General features: G+C 49.4%; 7 protein-coding genes across 7 annotated transcripts; 1 reads left to right on the top strand and 6 right to left on the bottom strand.

Moving 5' to 3' along the window:
* Positions 1-491: 491 nt before the first annotated feature.
* Positions 492-974, bottom strand: IAQ61_006944 (uncharacterized protein; the record flags this gene model as incomplete). The annotated part of the gene is made up of 2 exons (XM_003845789.2): positions 492-798; positions 859-974. 2 exons carry the CDS (start codon positions 972-974, stop codon positions 492-494), a joined length of 423 nt encoding a protein of 140 aa, XP_003845837.2.
* Positions 975-1,674: 700 nt separating this feature from the next.
* IAQ61_006943 (uncharacterized protein) lies at positions 1,675-3,180 on the top strand (the record flags this gene model as incomplete). Its single annotated transcript, XM_003845788.2, has 1 exon — positions 1,675-3,180. One exon carries the CDS (start codon positions 1,675-1,677, stop codon positions 3,178-3,180), a length of 1,506 nt encoding a protein of 501 aa, XP_003845836.2.
* Positions 3,181-3,700: 520 nt separating this feature from the next.
* Positions 3,701-4,719, bottom strand: IAQ61_006942 (uncharacterized protein; the record flags this gene model as incomplete). The annotated part of the gene is made up of 3 exons (XM_003845787.1): positions 3,701-4,135; positions 4,232-4,608; positions 4,662-4,719. 3 exons carry the CDS (start codon positions 4,717-4,719, stop codon positions 3,701-3,703), a joined length of 870 nt encoding a protein of 289 aa, XP_003845835.1.
* Positions 4,720-5,463: 744 nt separating this feature from the next.
* On the bottom strand, positions 5,464-5,948 carry IAQ61_006941 (uncharacterized protein; the record flags this gene model as incomplete). Its single annotated transcript, XM_003845786.1, has 2 exons — positions 5,464-5,712; positions 5,790-5,948. The coding sequence occupies 2 exons, from the start codon at positions 5,946-5,948 to the stop codon at positions 5,464-5,466; spliced, it is 408 nt and encodes a 135-aa protein (XP_003845834.1).
* A 2,148-nt stretch (positions 5,949-8,096) lies between these two features.
* Positions 8,097-9,617, bottom strand: IAQ61_006939 (uncharacterized protein; the record flags this gene model as incomplete). The annotated part of the gene is made up of 1 exon (XM_003845785.2): positions 8,097-9,617. The coding sequence occupies one exon, from the start codon at positions 9,615-9,617 to the stop codon at positions 8,097-8,099; it is 1,521 nt and encodes a 506-aa protein (XP_003845833.1).
* A 488-nt stretch (positions 9,618-10,105) lies between these two features.
* On the bottom strand, positions 10,106-11,313 carry IAQ61_006938 (uncharacterized protein; the record flags this gene model as incomplete). Its single annotated transcript, XM_003845784.2, has 2 exons — positions 10,106-10,954; positions 11,005-11,313. 2 exons carry the CDS (start codon positions 11,311-11,313, stop codon positions 10,106-10,108), a joined length of 1,158 nt encoding a protein of 385 aa, XP_003845832.2.
* A 460-nt stretch (positions 11,314-11,773) lies between these two features.
* On the bottom strand, positions 11,774-14,070 carry IAQ61_006937 (uncharacterized protein; the record flags this gene model as incomplete). Its single annotated transcript, XM_003845783.2, has 6 exons — positions 11,774-12,109; positions 12,160-12,881; positions 12,931-13,348; positions 13,410-13,700; positions 13,773-13,782; positions 14,039-14,070. The coding sequence occupies 6 exons, from the start codon at positions 14,068-14,070 to the stop codon at positions 11,774-11,776; spliced, it is 1,809 nt and encodes a 602-aa protein (XP_003845831.2).
* Positions 14,071-14,326: the final 256 nt, after the last annotated feature.

The raw sequence follows: 14,326 nt of genomic DNA, 5'->3' as shown, positions 1-14,326 counted from the left end.
CGTTCGAAGATAAAGGCGTGCAGCTGGGCATTCCTGTTTCCAAAGGGCCGTTGGTATTTCCTACCGAGCAGACGCATCAATAGTATATTCTCATTAGCCAGAATTCACTCGATATTGGTGGGGCATGCCGGCAATGCCCATGTCATTACCATACTCAGGACGACCCCACACAGTTTCTACAATATAAGTAACACTCCAGAGTGTCCTATTCCAACATGTGCAAGAACAGATGAACTTTTGTGTGCATTCGAGGTGATCTGCATGGTTCTCGAAGCCGAGAGATCCAACCAGGCGAACTCGCTAGCAAGAACACGTGACAGGGCTTCGTCGTCTTTCAGGTTGCATGATCACAATTCCTCCTTCGCCCAATCGAAGTATTCATGACAGCGTCTCATTTTGCATGCTGTCCAAGACACTCCACATACTCTCCTGCAATGCTCCTCGTCCCATGGCTCCCACAGTGTGTGCATTGAGGCTGCCTGCTGGAAGTATCAGAATCCAATCCTTTCAATATGCAGGGATAGCGTCCTCACAATTTCCTGTGGAGATGGCACCTGTGACCGAACTACGTCCATTTCATCAGGGTTGGCCGAGGACAGGGATGACTCGTGCTCCGTTAATGTTGATGATGGGAAACAACGGTGATAGATTGTGCGAGCAAGTAACACCACCAACATCAGCACCGCAATCCGAATTGCGATACGGGTCGGCTTTGGCATGGTTTTGAACTGCGCTACTCTGTACCGGTATGTCTTGGTACCTAGACGACGGCGTGGTGTTGGTGGACAAACTCGGCTGCTTGCTTCCACCGTCGACGTTACCTTAGCGGAACGCTACCTTAGGTACCGGTACTGTTACCTGACCTTCAAGCACAACCTGTCGTAAACCGACGCCTTACCCGTCAACGGCGCTTCAACCTCCAAATAACTGATTGGATGTGTGCCAGTCCCGATATCAATCTTCTGGCTCTGCATTTGTTGAGGGCAAGGGTTGGGCTGTGCTACAGTAGCGAGAAACGAGCCAGGCTCCAAGCTGTCGGGCAAACTGAGACTCCGAAGCTCCGGATCCACCCATCCACCCCCACATCCTTTCACCCCCGGCCCCTCATGTGGTTCTATCTCGAATCTTCCTTGGTTTTCACTCACAGCCACGCCGTATTATTTATGTCACATCACTGGTATTTATGACGTCGTCGTCATGTTTCGTCATTTATCTTCTGTAACATATATGACAGGCACGCGTGCCGTGCTAAACCTCGTAAGGAGGGCTCATCTCGAAACATTTCACGTGATACAAGTGGATCAGCTTCTGTGATGGATGTGAATACCTACCTCTTAGTAAGCAGTGTCTTGGAACTCCACCAACAGCTCATGGCTCTTGGCTTAGTTTGTTATTTATACCAGCAGACTAAAAATGGGCCGCTGTCGTCAATTGTTATCATTTGGTATTATACATGACGCCAAGACGACATAGCTGGAACTCACACACCGCTGGAGAAATCTCGCGTGAGGCCCATGCCTTTCCCTTCTCTTAGGTTCTAGCCCCTAGATTGAATCTTTGACACTTGACACGTGCAACCAAGTGTATCCACTGCAACGGATCCTGTCATAAGTCTTCACGCGACTTCAAATTCAACAGCAACCATACCCACGGATCCGTCACCCCATCGTCACCATGAGGCTTCTTGACCTGCCACTGGAAATTATCGATCTGATCATCGACCGCAGTACGCCAGAGGGACTGGAAAGCTTTGCTCTCTCGTGCACTTCAGTCTACCAACGAGCAAGACCACGACTTCAGCATCACAATGCGTCCAAAAGGAGATGGGGCTCCACCACCAATGCAAGTCGTGCCCGACGTGGAGACACACTGGCACTTCTACACGAAATTGCTCGTGAACCAAGGATAGCGCGATACATTGAATCTTTGAGTCTGTGGGATCGACGAGCAGAGGAAGATGTAGCTGACGCCGATGCCACACCAAGTTTTCGCGATAGTGTGGAAGCAATGAACAGCATCAAAGACTTGCTACACCACGCAGAATATTTTGCCAATGCCGATCTGGAACAATGGTGGACACAAATACTCCTGGAGGATCAACGTCCAGAGACAGACGGCATAGATAAGCTTTGTGCAACTATCGCCTTGTTGAGTCTTTTACCTAATCTCAGGCAGCTACAACTACCCGACAGATGGCATGAAGTTCGGGAATCAGAAGCAGCAGAAGAACTCGTGCCAGCCGTTGAATCACTCGTCGCCATGGCAAACACCAAAGGGCCCAATCCGCGAGCACTGGGCTCACTTGAGACCATTCTCCCTTTTGTGGAAGAAGGCTATGATGTTAGAGTCGGTTTACAATGTCTGCAGCCATTCATGGTCCTCAACAGTATACGTAACCTGTACGCTGTCAGCTGTGTCGCCGTCCAAGATGACTGGGCCGGCATACCCTTCAACTGGCCCAACCCAAGCCTGAAGTCACCATTGACAAGGATCGAATTTGCATGCTGTTGCATGGACGCTAGTGCTCTTTCCGTCTTACTCGCCAACACACCATCGCTCACCGTTTTCAAATACTCTCACCAGTCAAAGTGGGACGGTCTTGAGTTCGACTGGAATCCAGGCGCATTCTTGGAGGTCATTGCCAATCACACTGGCGACCGCCTACTCGAGCTTGCGCTGACTATCGACGAGCTGCACGGAGAAATCGTCAACGGCCTTTCATCCTTCATGCGATTCCCAAAGCTTGAAGTACTGGAAGTTGATGTCGAAACTTTCTGCGGACCGCCAGTTGAGAGTGGACAGCGACGGGGTAGAGACGGCTTTGTCCCAGAGGGTGCGGCTCCTTGGACCTACATGGACATACCATGCATGGGCGACATGCTACCAGAGAGCATTCGTGAACTACACGTAAACACCAACTTCCCAAGACCATCCGTGCAAGCTCTTCTATCACTATTCAAGAACATCAAAGATCGTCGGCTAGATAAGCTCACAAATCTAAAGGTCACAGTGATCCGGCAGTACCGAGCAAACACAGCCCAGGAGATTGCGACAAGCTACGGCGTGACACTAGAGGCATTCGACAAGGATGTTGAGAATCCAAGGCCAAGGTCAATGATGCCGTTGTGGAAGAGAAGATTCGACGATACGGTGGGTGGGATAGTCATGTCTGAAGAGTAGGGACAGTCTAGCTTGACGCATCACTCATGTCTAGAGGGCAAATGCAAAGACATGCTTGCCGATCACTGTATGTACGGCACACTGGCTCAAGACTCCCTGGCCCAGTAGAACCTCTTGGCACAGCTGCGCCAGAACTAACAGACCTTCATCTTTAAGAGGAGTTGGCGGGCCAATTTCGAAGCCTTGCCTTGCAAACGGCAGAACTTGGAATACTTCACACCAAAAGAAGCGGCCGACGCTTCCCAGCTGATTGCGCTTACTATTGATGGGTTTTTACCAGAGAAATCGTTGATAGACCAAGGAAAGGGAAAATTGGGCTAGTCAGTACGTCGTATAGAGTATTACTGCGTTCCACAGAAAAAAAAGAAAAGGGGAATGGATATACATGGAGAAAGGAAAAGCATATCAGGATTTCGTGTCGACTGCGAGTACACAAGATATTACAGACCATCAATCTAATGTGTAATTTCTTTCAAGTATACAATACCCATCTCAACTAAGAATCAATAAAACTCCGCTCTTACATCTTTGCTTTCTCCCTCTCTAATACCCTCTTCACCGGTTCCATCAGCCTTTGGATCCTCCCCTCATCCATTTTCTCCTTCCCCGTAACTATACCCTCTGGGATTTTCACATTCCACTCTGGAATCACTGTTGTTCTTGCCAAAGTGACCGCCACCACACTACCACACGAATACTCCTTCTTCTGCAACAACTCCAACAGATGCGTTGCGCACGTGTCCGGCGTCAAGCAATCCTCCGGCCCAATAGAATACTGTTTCGACTTTGCATCGTCAAAGAGCGGCGTCCACACGCCACTTGGACAAAGCGCCGTTACTTTTACACCGGTGAGGGCTTCGCTGTCCTTGAGGGATTTTACAAATCCGACAATGGCGTGTTTGGTTGCGGAGTAGAGGGGTGTGGTTAGGAGTCCCATGATTCCTGCGACCGAAGCCTGGGTTGCCATGGAGAATGGTAATCAGTATTTTCCGCAGACTCTTTGTAATGGTGTAGAGAACGCGACGTAGGTAACATGAAGTACTGTGCTTACAATAATGCAAACGCTTGCCCTTTTGCCTCGCCCCAGACTCTTCCGTATCGCCAGCCGTGTCAATTTAACCGGATGATTCACATTCACATCCACCATCATGTATCCAGCCTCCTCCTCGCGATCGTCCCAGAAATTGGAGGACGGAGGGGCGAAGACACCAGCGCAGATGGCATAGGCGTCTGGGACATCGTTCCATTTTTGCTCGCAGGCGTGGAATAGGGTGGCCAAGGATGGCCAATTTGTCACGTCGGATTGGACGTAGAGGATGTTGGGCTTGTTGGCTCTGAAGGCGTCGAAGTCTGGTGTTGTCTTGAGGTCGGCGACGAGGATGTTGCAGCCGAGGCTGTGCGCTTGCTTTGTTACTGCGAGTCCGATTCCTGATGGTTGTTTAGCTAGGAGGAAATGTGAGATGCTGATGGGGTTGTAGCACCAGATGCGCCTCCTGTGATCAGTATGATCTTGCCTTGAAGTGGTTGATCCATTGACATGATGATTCACGAAGAGTCGTCACCGAGATGTAGAATAACGGTATGTGTGCCATGAATTTATTGGGAAATTTTTACCTATGCTTGGAACACTGGCGAAACAATACAATCAAGTTTCTCGCGTTGCGGCAGTATGCATCATCTGATAGCCAACTATCGTGTCGGCTGTCGTGTGAGGGCCGCGTTACGCCACACTGGACCGCTATTCGATGGAAGTGCTTACTGAGATTGTAGATTATAGCCGCCTTGAGATTGTATTAGTGCGCTTGCAGCTCCTGAAATTTCTAGGTCTCATATCAACTGCCTACCTGGCGCGCAGCGGTAACATTCTCTGAACAATAATTGGGTCATATCAGCGAGTGAATATATGTTGTTGATACGCGCATGGTTCGATTAAGCGCACAGTACCGGTAAATGTCGATCTATATGCTATTATCATACTACAGCACATACTGTCCTACAAGGCGATACGGTGGCTTGCAAGCGCTCTGTCTATCGCGTGTTCATCTCACGGTAGCATTGGTTCGTTGGGTTGAGGGGCTGGGTTGTTTCCGATGGTGCCTAAAAAGGACAGTGCAGAGATGGTATTAGAGGATAAGTCAAAAAGAAGAAATGTGTTTGTTCTGTTACCGGTAACCTTCGCATCGCTGTCGCTATGTAATGCAAGTACAAGTTGTTCATCGATATGCACCTTCCGCTCCAACCCTGCGACCCAACCACAATGCCATCCATGTATACACTCCATCCCTACAAATGACCATGAGGATCCTCGACAATTTTCCCGTCTTCGATAATGCTTAGCTCGATTCCAGCTGTAACGCGCATAGTCGACACATCAAACAAGTACTCTTCGTCCTTCTTGACAACTTCGTGGTAAAACGGATCGCTGTATGCATTCTCAAAGTCCCGGTAGTCTTTGACCCAGAACTCTGCGACGCCGTCGAAAGAGAGCGTAGGCAGAGACAGGAGGCCGCGGGCTTCGGATGTGGTGTGGTACTACGGTCGCATTAGTAAGAGTTTGGTTCTTGTGGCATTCATGGTTGATGTATGTTTGCGACAGAGCATGTGCATACCTGAACATATTTCACAATGCCGTTTTTCTGCAGCCACTCTGCCACGAGCGGACCATGCTTGGTCGCCCAATGCTCATTGAACTCTGACTCTGACAGTTTAGGATTGTGTTGCGCAAACACCGTGATGCGAATGAGGGGTGGTTGTCCTTCTGCCGCCATTTTGTGTGAGCCTCTCTCCCTTCCTGTCAAAGACGAAGGACAAAGCAGACAAAAGACAGAGGAACAATGCACAAAAGATAGGCAATTTCGAGGTACACCACGTGACAGTTGTATGAAAGTAGGCACAGCAACTCGTATTTACTTAATCTAGTCAAGACGGGCTGCGGCTCGGGACAGAGGAAGCCATGGCGCTTTTGACTTGTTGAAATGCAATTCTCGAACCATGCCACGTTCTCGCCCACAAGCCGCTATCCAAGCCGAAGCGGAGCTTCAACTCCAAATATGAAATCACAGTTAGTCACGGTATGCCATTGGTCGTACCTGCGCGCGGAGGTCGGCTAGAGATGCGAAGATGGTGCGATGGAGTTGGAGTTAACTGGGGCGTCCTTGTACGGTAACACTAGTACGCCAGGAGAGTTTGAGGCGCAACCCCGAACCATGTTGACGCACATTGTAAGATGAGTACTGTCTCTAGGCATTGTATTATTGAATTGTTCGTCATGGCCACGTGGGAGTTCAAAAAATGTGCTAAAGAACACAGCTATAGGGCCTGGAGAAAGAGAGATGGAAAGAGGTTGCAAGGCGATGTGGCTTTTCTAAATAGGTTTGGCGAGGAAGTAGACTCATCCCGCTTCTACTAGCATCGTCGGTATCATCTCCTCAGTGATCGTCAAGAGTGGACAAGGAAAGTGACTCGGGGATTAACAAGGGAACAATTATCCTTGGCTTGCTTGAACGGGACGTTGGACGCCTCGCAACGTTTTCTGCTTACTCACGTAGGGTTTGCCTGCATAGAGTAGGTAAACAAATCTTATAAATATTACATTAGTCTATTCAATTATCAAATGTATCACGCGCCTAAGAACGAACACTGCGTTGTCTACAAAAACAGTATTCACGTTCTACAGTATTTGTCATAGTTGCTGTTGTTTAATCTTGCTAATAAACAAATATACCACAGTGGCATTCAAAGTTCGCCGAATAAACCGTTGTCTTCACTAGCACATGTCCCCATTAGACAGCTCCATAGGAAGAGAAGTGAAGAGAAAAATAGCTTACTCTAGGAAGTCAAGCAGACACAATATATTGATTTATACAACATATAAGTATTAAATCATCACCGTAAATCATCACCGCCTAGAAAAAAGTACCCTCGTCTACATGTACGTTCATCATGTTGACCTCAACAAAAGGACCGCACGGCTTCTCTAAAAAAAAGCAAAAAGAAAAATTTGTACTAGCGCAGGAACGAACCAGGATCGAACTGATGACTTCAGGATTATAGCAGTGCTGCAATCCTACACTCTACCACTGAGTTACCGTTCCTCTCGATGGTAACATTCTCTAACTTTTGATATATAATCTTCAAAAAAAAAATTGCAATCCTCCATCAGACAAGCAACGCGATGGATGCGTATTTCTCTTTCACAAAAGTCAGCTGAGAGGGACAAGACCTCACAATGCCAGGTGGCAACACGTGAAGATGATTGGTGGGGCGTCTATCCGATGTCGGTCCTTTGAACTTTAAATCTCCATGGTTCGCTATGTCGAGTAGAGCGCGCGGGCATATTATTGCACCCTGTAGTACGTTTGCACTGAAATTGTTGTTGGAGAGAGTTGTGATTGTTGGTGATGAGAGTATTTCGTACGAGCATCTATGATGCTACTGTGGTTGTGAAGACTGGTGTGTAGTATGTACGCTGCACCCCTGTATTCTAGAAAAGTACGGCTGGTTGCAGAATGCCATGGGGTGCTGCATGCAGTACAAGACGTAAAAAATCATTCTCAGGGATACTTGTCATGGTTGATTATGGAGTTTTCAAGGTTCGCGATCGGGGTTTGTGGTGTTGAGATACATAGGATGCACTTGTACCCTGAGATATGGCGCATAGAAAACATAATAACAATCGCATTAGAAGTTATACATGTGCCATAGCATAGCTTTGGTTAGGGTTGAAAGTAAGTCGCACCACTACATCGTCCCTGGCAAGAAGTTGGGACTGTCATCATTATACGGCATGGTGTATACACGGACAAGGTGATCGACATGTGAGGCAGTGATAGCTTGTAGCAAACTTGCGCTCAAAATACGTGTATACATGTATACATGTATACTTTGTACCCAAGTAACTTTTCATCGACAACAATCTACTGCGCCACGGGGGTCTTGAACACCAACGCGACATGGTCATCACCAGCTGTAACAACCGCCTCGCCATTTCCTTGTACAAAGCCCATGATACCTCCACCATCGCCACCTCCCCTGTGTCCTTTCCACTCTCCGACCAGACCTTTGCCTGCCGCCGCCGTGCCACCCCGTGTATCCCATCGCTTCAACACACCGTCATATCCTGCGCTTGTTAACAGCCATCCTCCTGGGCCTTCCTTCTTGACAAACTCCAACTTGACGACTGCTTGTGGCGAGTCCTCATCGGCGTGGGCGTCTTCTATTCTCCGACGCACGGCGAAGCGATGCGCCGTGTCGAAGAGAGTGATGGAACCGTCGACGTTGCCGGCAGCCATGAGGGTGAGTGGTGCAGACGAGAAGCTCATGCATTCGACGTTGTCGCTTCCCGCTTGCAAACTTGCCAGAATCTGGCCAGTCTGTCCTGCTGATGCCGCAGCGCCCTTTGCGCCCGCCTGTTTTCCACCACCAGCTTTGTTCTTTGCGCCGCCTCCACCAGATGACATCGACGCCTGTGGTGCGGCAAGAGAGAGGCGAGGGAGACCAACGATACGTATCTGACCTTCTGGGCCACCTACTGCGACAAATGCGCCTGATGGAGGAATGCCAACAGAGTACAACCCCCCTTCGACGCGGAAGCGCTCATCAACGCCTGTCAGACCGACGACAGTTTGCGCGTCCGTTGTTGCCGTGAGACCCTGTGCTGCTGCCTCGCCAAACACATCCCACACGTATAGACTCGAGTCTTCGGATACGGTCGCAAGGAGGGAGCCATCGGGCAACCATGCGCCAGCTGTGCAGGTTTCGGTGTGAAGGTAGTACGCTTGCAGGACCTGGAGCTCGCTGCCTTTTTCTGTGCTGATCTGGTAGACCCAGACTGAGCCATCATTTGCGCCAAGAGCGACAACATTGGGATGCTCTGGCGAAGGATTGGCGATCAGCCAGTTGATCTCCTCCACCTCAGCCGCCTCAGCCAAGTATTTCCACTTCGTGCCCTCAGGCACACCTTGCCAGACGCGCAGCTTGCCGTCCAAACCAGCAGTGGCAACAAATTGTCCCTTGGGTTGTGTGAAAGTAATTGCGTTGATTGAATCTTTATGGCCGTCCAATGTGAAAAGACTCTTCAGCCCCTCGCGCTCCGTAGGTTGACCGTCACTACTCGGTTGTGCCGCAGCCGCCAATGAAACGTCAAAGATGTATCCAGTATCGTCGCCTCCACCAGTCGCTATGATCTCTTGGTGTACAGGGTGTTGGGCTATGCAAAAAATGCTGTCATTGTGTTGGTCAAAATGCGCAACCGAATCGTTCTGGAGATTGATCGTCATCTCTACGCCGTCGTCGCCTTCGTCATCCGAGTCCATGGGCACATCACCATCGTCTTCTACAATCTCCTCCGCCTCTTCTGCGTCGAGCGTGTTGTCTACATCATGAATGTCAATGTCCTCCTCGTCTTGAAGGTTTGGGTTTGAGTTTGGGGCCGCCATTGTGATTTTGCGACGTATAACTTGTAGATCGGTGTGCGAAGGATAATCTTTTCTTTCAAGGTGCTCTCCTCTGTGGCGCCCAAAAGAGGATATATAATTCTTGTAGGGGGCGTTGCTTAGAAATAGCAAATTGCGCCTTCCACCAAGAACTTTTTCTTGCCGAAGGCGTGTGTCGGTGGTCGAGGGACACAGCACCGACCCCACACACGTCATTGGTAAGCTTTCGAATGTCTCAGGGCAAATGCATGTTGGAGCCCTCAACATGACCAAATCCGTTTTTTTTTCTCTTATTGGATAACAATTGCAATAGAACAATGGCTATCGAGTATTTTGATTTATCACGAGCGTAATTCTCGTTCTGCGTCAAAATGACAAACGCGCCTAGTTACCCAGGCTTGTACTGCGATTTCCCCTAATCTTCTGAACTTGCTTCACTATCATATCCTAGGTTAATAATATGGATTCACCGTCTTCATGTACAAAAGTTCCTATGTCTCTTCTAGAGTTTGAACCATTTTTGCTACAATACGCACCATACGCTCATCAAATTTCGTCGCCTGTCTGCGTACAGCCACGAGGTCTCTCAAGGCATGGCCGAGCTCTTGCCTATCCACTTCGTCGAGACCTCCACTTTTCTGCCCATATAATGGTTCTGAAGTGTCAAAGGTAGATTTGTGGGGGTCTCCAGTTGCTTCTACATCTGCATCGACAATCGAGGTAAGGTTCCCGGGAACAGGACCTTGACTGACATGGCTATTCTGCGATGTTTCTGCATGTCGTCGTTCATGGGTATAACCTGTAGTCGGATAGGTGTTGCGTAAGTCTTGGAGCATTTCTCTCTCACTCAGATAGTTCTGATCTGCAACGACAAGATTGGAAAGGCCGAAGATGCTGTAGCACACGCACAGTCCGATGATATAAGTAATGAATATAGCGCGGCTGTCGTGAGCGCCAGCAACTTCATCGAGGTTGCGCATCCAGACTTGTCCCAAGTAGACACCAAGACCAATGAGGAACGAGTTTAGAGAAGCGGAAAGCAGCATATTGGGGGCTGAGACAGTCAGGACTGATGCCGGCGATGGCAGAACATCCCGATCAATGTTTCTCTGAGATGTTTCCGATCGCGGAGGATCGCTGTGCTTTCTGCCTCTGATCCATGCTCGTACTTGTTCAGGTTGTAGACAGCGCCCCAATTTCCGGTACTGGTTTGTCGCGTAGTACACTGCCATGATAGCTGACAGTAGGCTGAATGTAAAGGCACCCCTGGCAACCCAATGCGTCCGGCTGAGATCCTCCAAAGACAATGCTGTTATCGCAATCTGGGCTAGGATTGTGGCCTGAGGCATGTTCAATCGCGAGGGTTCACTTGATAGACACATGAACTTACTGCTACAGCTATAATGTTGCTATCTGCTTGTACAGATGTCTTGAAATCCATAACATGTCGCTCTTCCGGGCTGCAAAGAATTTGTGCTTGAAGTTGCCACATGCCGCGACTTCCAAAGAGGTAAAGAATTAATCCGGGTGGCCCATAGTACTTGGCGAAGAAGATCAGACTTTTTGCAATGCCACCGACTGTCTTGATAATAAATACTGCGACATCTGCGACATCTGCGACATCGCTGATAACAGGTCCTATGATTTCTGCGAATTTGCTGGTAATAGATACTGCGGCATCGATCAGGAGTATGGCCATGATCAAGGTTGAGGTGAATCGATATGATTAGAATCTCTATCTGAGAAAAATCGTGATTGTGTTATACATTTGAAGGCTAAATCCAGTGATATCCAGTGGATGTAAGATTATGAGCTCAGCCTAGGACCGGGACTTAATCTGGGCATGCATGTAGGGGCCCGTGGTACCTAAACGTAGCGAATTGACCGCTTTGAGTTATGTATTTGGCTTTTTGGATGGTGCTTATTACCGGTTAGATGAGCGGCTTACTTAAGGACTTTATTTGATCTGTGCATAGCCCCAATGTACGACTTTCCAGAACTAGCTTTCGTTACTGCGCCAGATGCCATCCTCGGCGTTCTTAGGTTCTGACCGGTCTATGTGTGCTGCAACTAATCTTATGTACAAGACCGTGCTCTGACTACGAATTGAATATCAACGCTCTGACAACAAAGTACCCTGATATTTATACACACCAACACTACAGCTTGCTACCGGCCTTTCTCCTCTTCTCCTTCTCTTTATCTCTCAGCAGCCGTCTCAAAATCTTACCCGAGGGTGACTTGGGAATTTCGTCAATGAACTCGACGCCACCAGAGATCCACTTGTATCTTGCCTTGTGTTTTTCAACATATTTCTGGATACTACGCGCAAGAAGACGATCGCTTTCCTCCAGCCCCACACCGGGTGCCTTGACAACGAAGGCTTTGGGTACTTCGCCGGTTTTCTCGTTAGGAATTTGGATCACGGCGCAGTCGTTCACGGCTGGGTGGGTGAGAAGGTGTGCTTCGAGTTCAGCGGGGGCAACTTGGTGTCCCTATGTTTTGTAAGTGTAATTTAGTATCAAAGATGATGAATTCGACGAACCTGGACCTTGATCAACTCTTTTATCCTATCGGTTATGAAGATGTGCTCATTGCCAGCTGGCGATTTTCTGACGACGGCTTCATCACCAGTGTGCATGTACCCATCTATAAACGTTTCTGCGTTCGCTTTGTCATTGTTAAGGTAACCGAGTACAACGGCAGGGCCCTTGACGCATAACTCGCCAGGCTCATCGTAACCAGTGATCTCTTTGCCCTCCGGGGTGATGAGCTTGACTTGGAGACCTGGAAGCAGCGAACCAGAAGATCCAAACCAGATGTCATCAGGCGAGGTTGAGCATACGACGGTGCATGTCTCGGTGAGTCCGTAGCCTTGTCGAATTTTCCAAGATGGGAAGATCTTCTGCATGTCTTCGGCTGTCTCTTGACCTAGAGGTGCTGCGCCGGTGAAGAGCGACCACACGGAGCTGAGATCGTACTTTTCGAGCATGGACTTATTCTTTGTCATCAAGATAATGATTGGCGGGACTAAAAACAATGTGCTGATCTTGTAGTCTTGAATAGCTTGTAGCGTGCTTGCAAACTCGAACTTGGGTAGAACAATTACACCGTCACCGCGGTAGACGCTGGCGTGGCAGATCACGACAAGACCATAGATGTGGGACATGGGTAAGAGACCAAGAACATTTTCAGTGTAGTCGGACTGGTTGCGCGGGTCTTTGATAATGCCATCTCTGTATGGCTTCTCGAAGGCCTTGATCTGCACTAGTCGATGTCAGTTCAGGTCGAATTTTATAAGCTTGCAGCGACTTACTGGTGTTGGCAATGACATTGCGGTGCGAGATCATGACACCCTTGGGGAGCCCAGAAGTGCCGCTGGAGTAGCAAAGGAATGCCGCTCTCTTGGCGCCATCGCCCTGCTGCCAATTCAATGGTTCCAGACGATCCAGCTTTTCGCCTTGACGGATGAAGTCATCGACAGTTTTCATACCGCTGGGTATCTTTCCACCAAGCTGCTCAGGGACTTCGAGGATGTAGATGCGGTTTTCTGGAATCCCGCTGTTCTTGGCGGCCTCACGAGCGGTCTGCAGAAGTGGAACGCATGTGAAGAGAGCCTTTGCGCCAGAATTCTTGAGCTGATATTCGAGTTCGGCGGCGCTGTACGCAGCATTGGCAGGGGTTTGTAGGCCTCCGAGGCGATGCGTCGCCCATGCCAGCGGCAGTGTGTCCAACTGATCAAAGTAGGTCAACAATGCTGCCTCAAACCGCTAGACGTTAATCTGTCCCACTCACCGTATTCACCGAGAAGACCGCAATGACCTTATCCCATTCAGAGCCCTTGTTTGGCTCGAAGCCGAGCTCTTTGGCCAGTCCTCGTGCGAGGTAGTCGACGCGATCCCTGACATCGAGACTGCTATACGTCTTGCCTGTCAGGCCACAGGTGAAGGGGTTATTGGAGTAGCCGAGGGGGTGTCGCTCGTAGATATCGTCCAGCATGAACTGGGAGACGGAGATGGAGTCTGGTGGATCATAGGGAAGCTGGGGCACCCATGTTGGAGGTGTGAAAGGCATCCTTGCGGCTATCTGTATCTCAACGTGACATGTCAGTGTGCTTGCGCGCGTAGGTATCAATGATGGGGCACTGGCTACACTGACACTATGGTACCTGCAGCAGTCAAACCTCGACAGTATGGTACTGATACCTCCCAGCGGAATCAGTCGGGAGCTGCAGCTTTAAAGACACATCCATCCATTCCCCTTCGATTGCGACGCCGCTAACTTGTCCTTGTCAAGCGTCAGCTCCGGATCGCATGCCACTCCTTGCTGCCGACCAGCATTGGCGAATCGAAGAGTGGAGAAACTGGGGAACCGAGGTATGTCCCACAAAAGGGTTAGCGTCCTGTGGGGACGGATGTACCTACCTAACCCGATTCAGCTTTGCCGACGAGTGCATTTTGCAACGCTATGCATGACTCGATACCTCTCTCACAAACAAGTGAGTGACTGCTCGACATCCAGAAACACCTTCACCTTGTGGCGTTGGGGAACAAGGTCGCCCAGAAGTGTGCACGTTGACTGCAAAGCGTAGCAACTGATTGGCCAGATAGCGTGAGAGAGTGGAGTCGCAGCCTAGGCTGCCTGGAGCACCAACTTCACTCTCACTACCTCGAGCGTTCGTATGCCTCTGAGTAACTATTCATGAGACTGTA

Source organism: Plenodomus lingam (assembly GCF_022343315.1).
Source record: "Plenodomus lingam strain CAN1 chromosome Unknown contig_26, whole genome shotgun sequence".
In the NCBI taxonomy this organism is placed as follows: Eukaryota; Fungi; Ascomycota; class Dothideomycetes; order Pleosporales; family Leptosphaeriaceae; genus Plenodomus; species Plenodomus lingam.
Note: the sequence above shows the minus strand (reverse complement) of the source record. Positions and strands in the feature narration are given on the sequence as shown.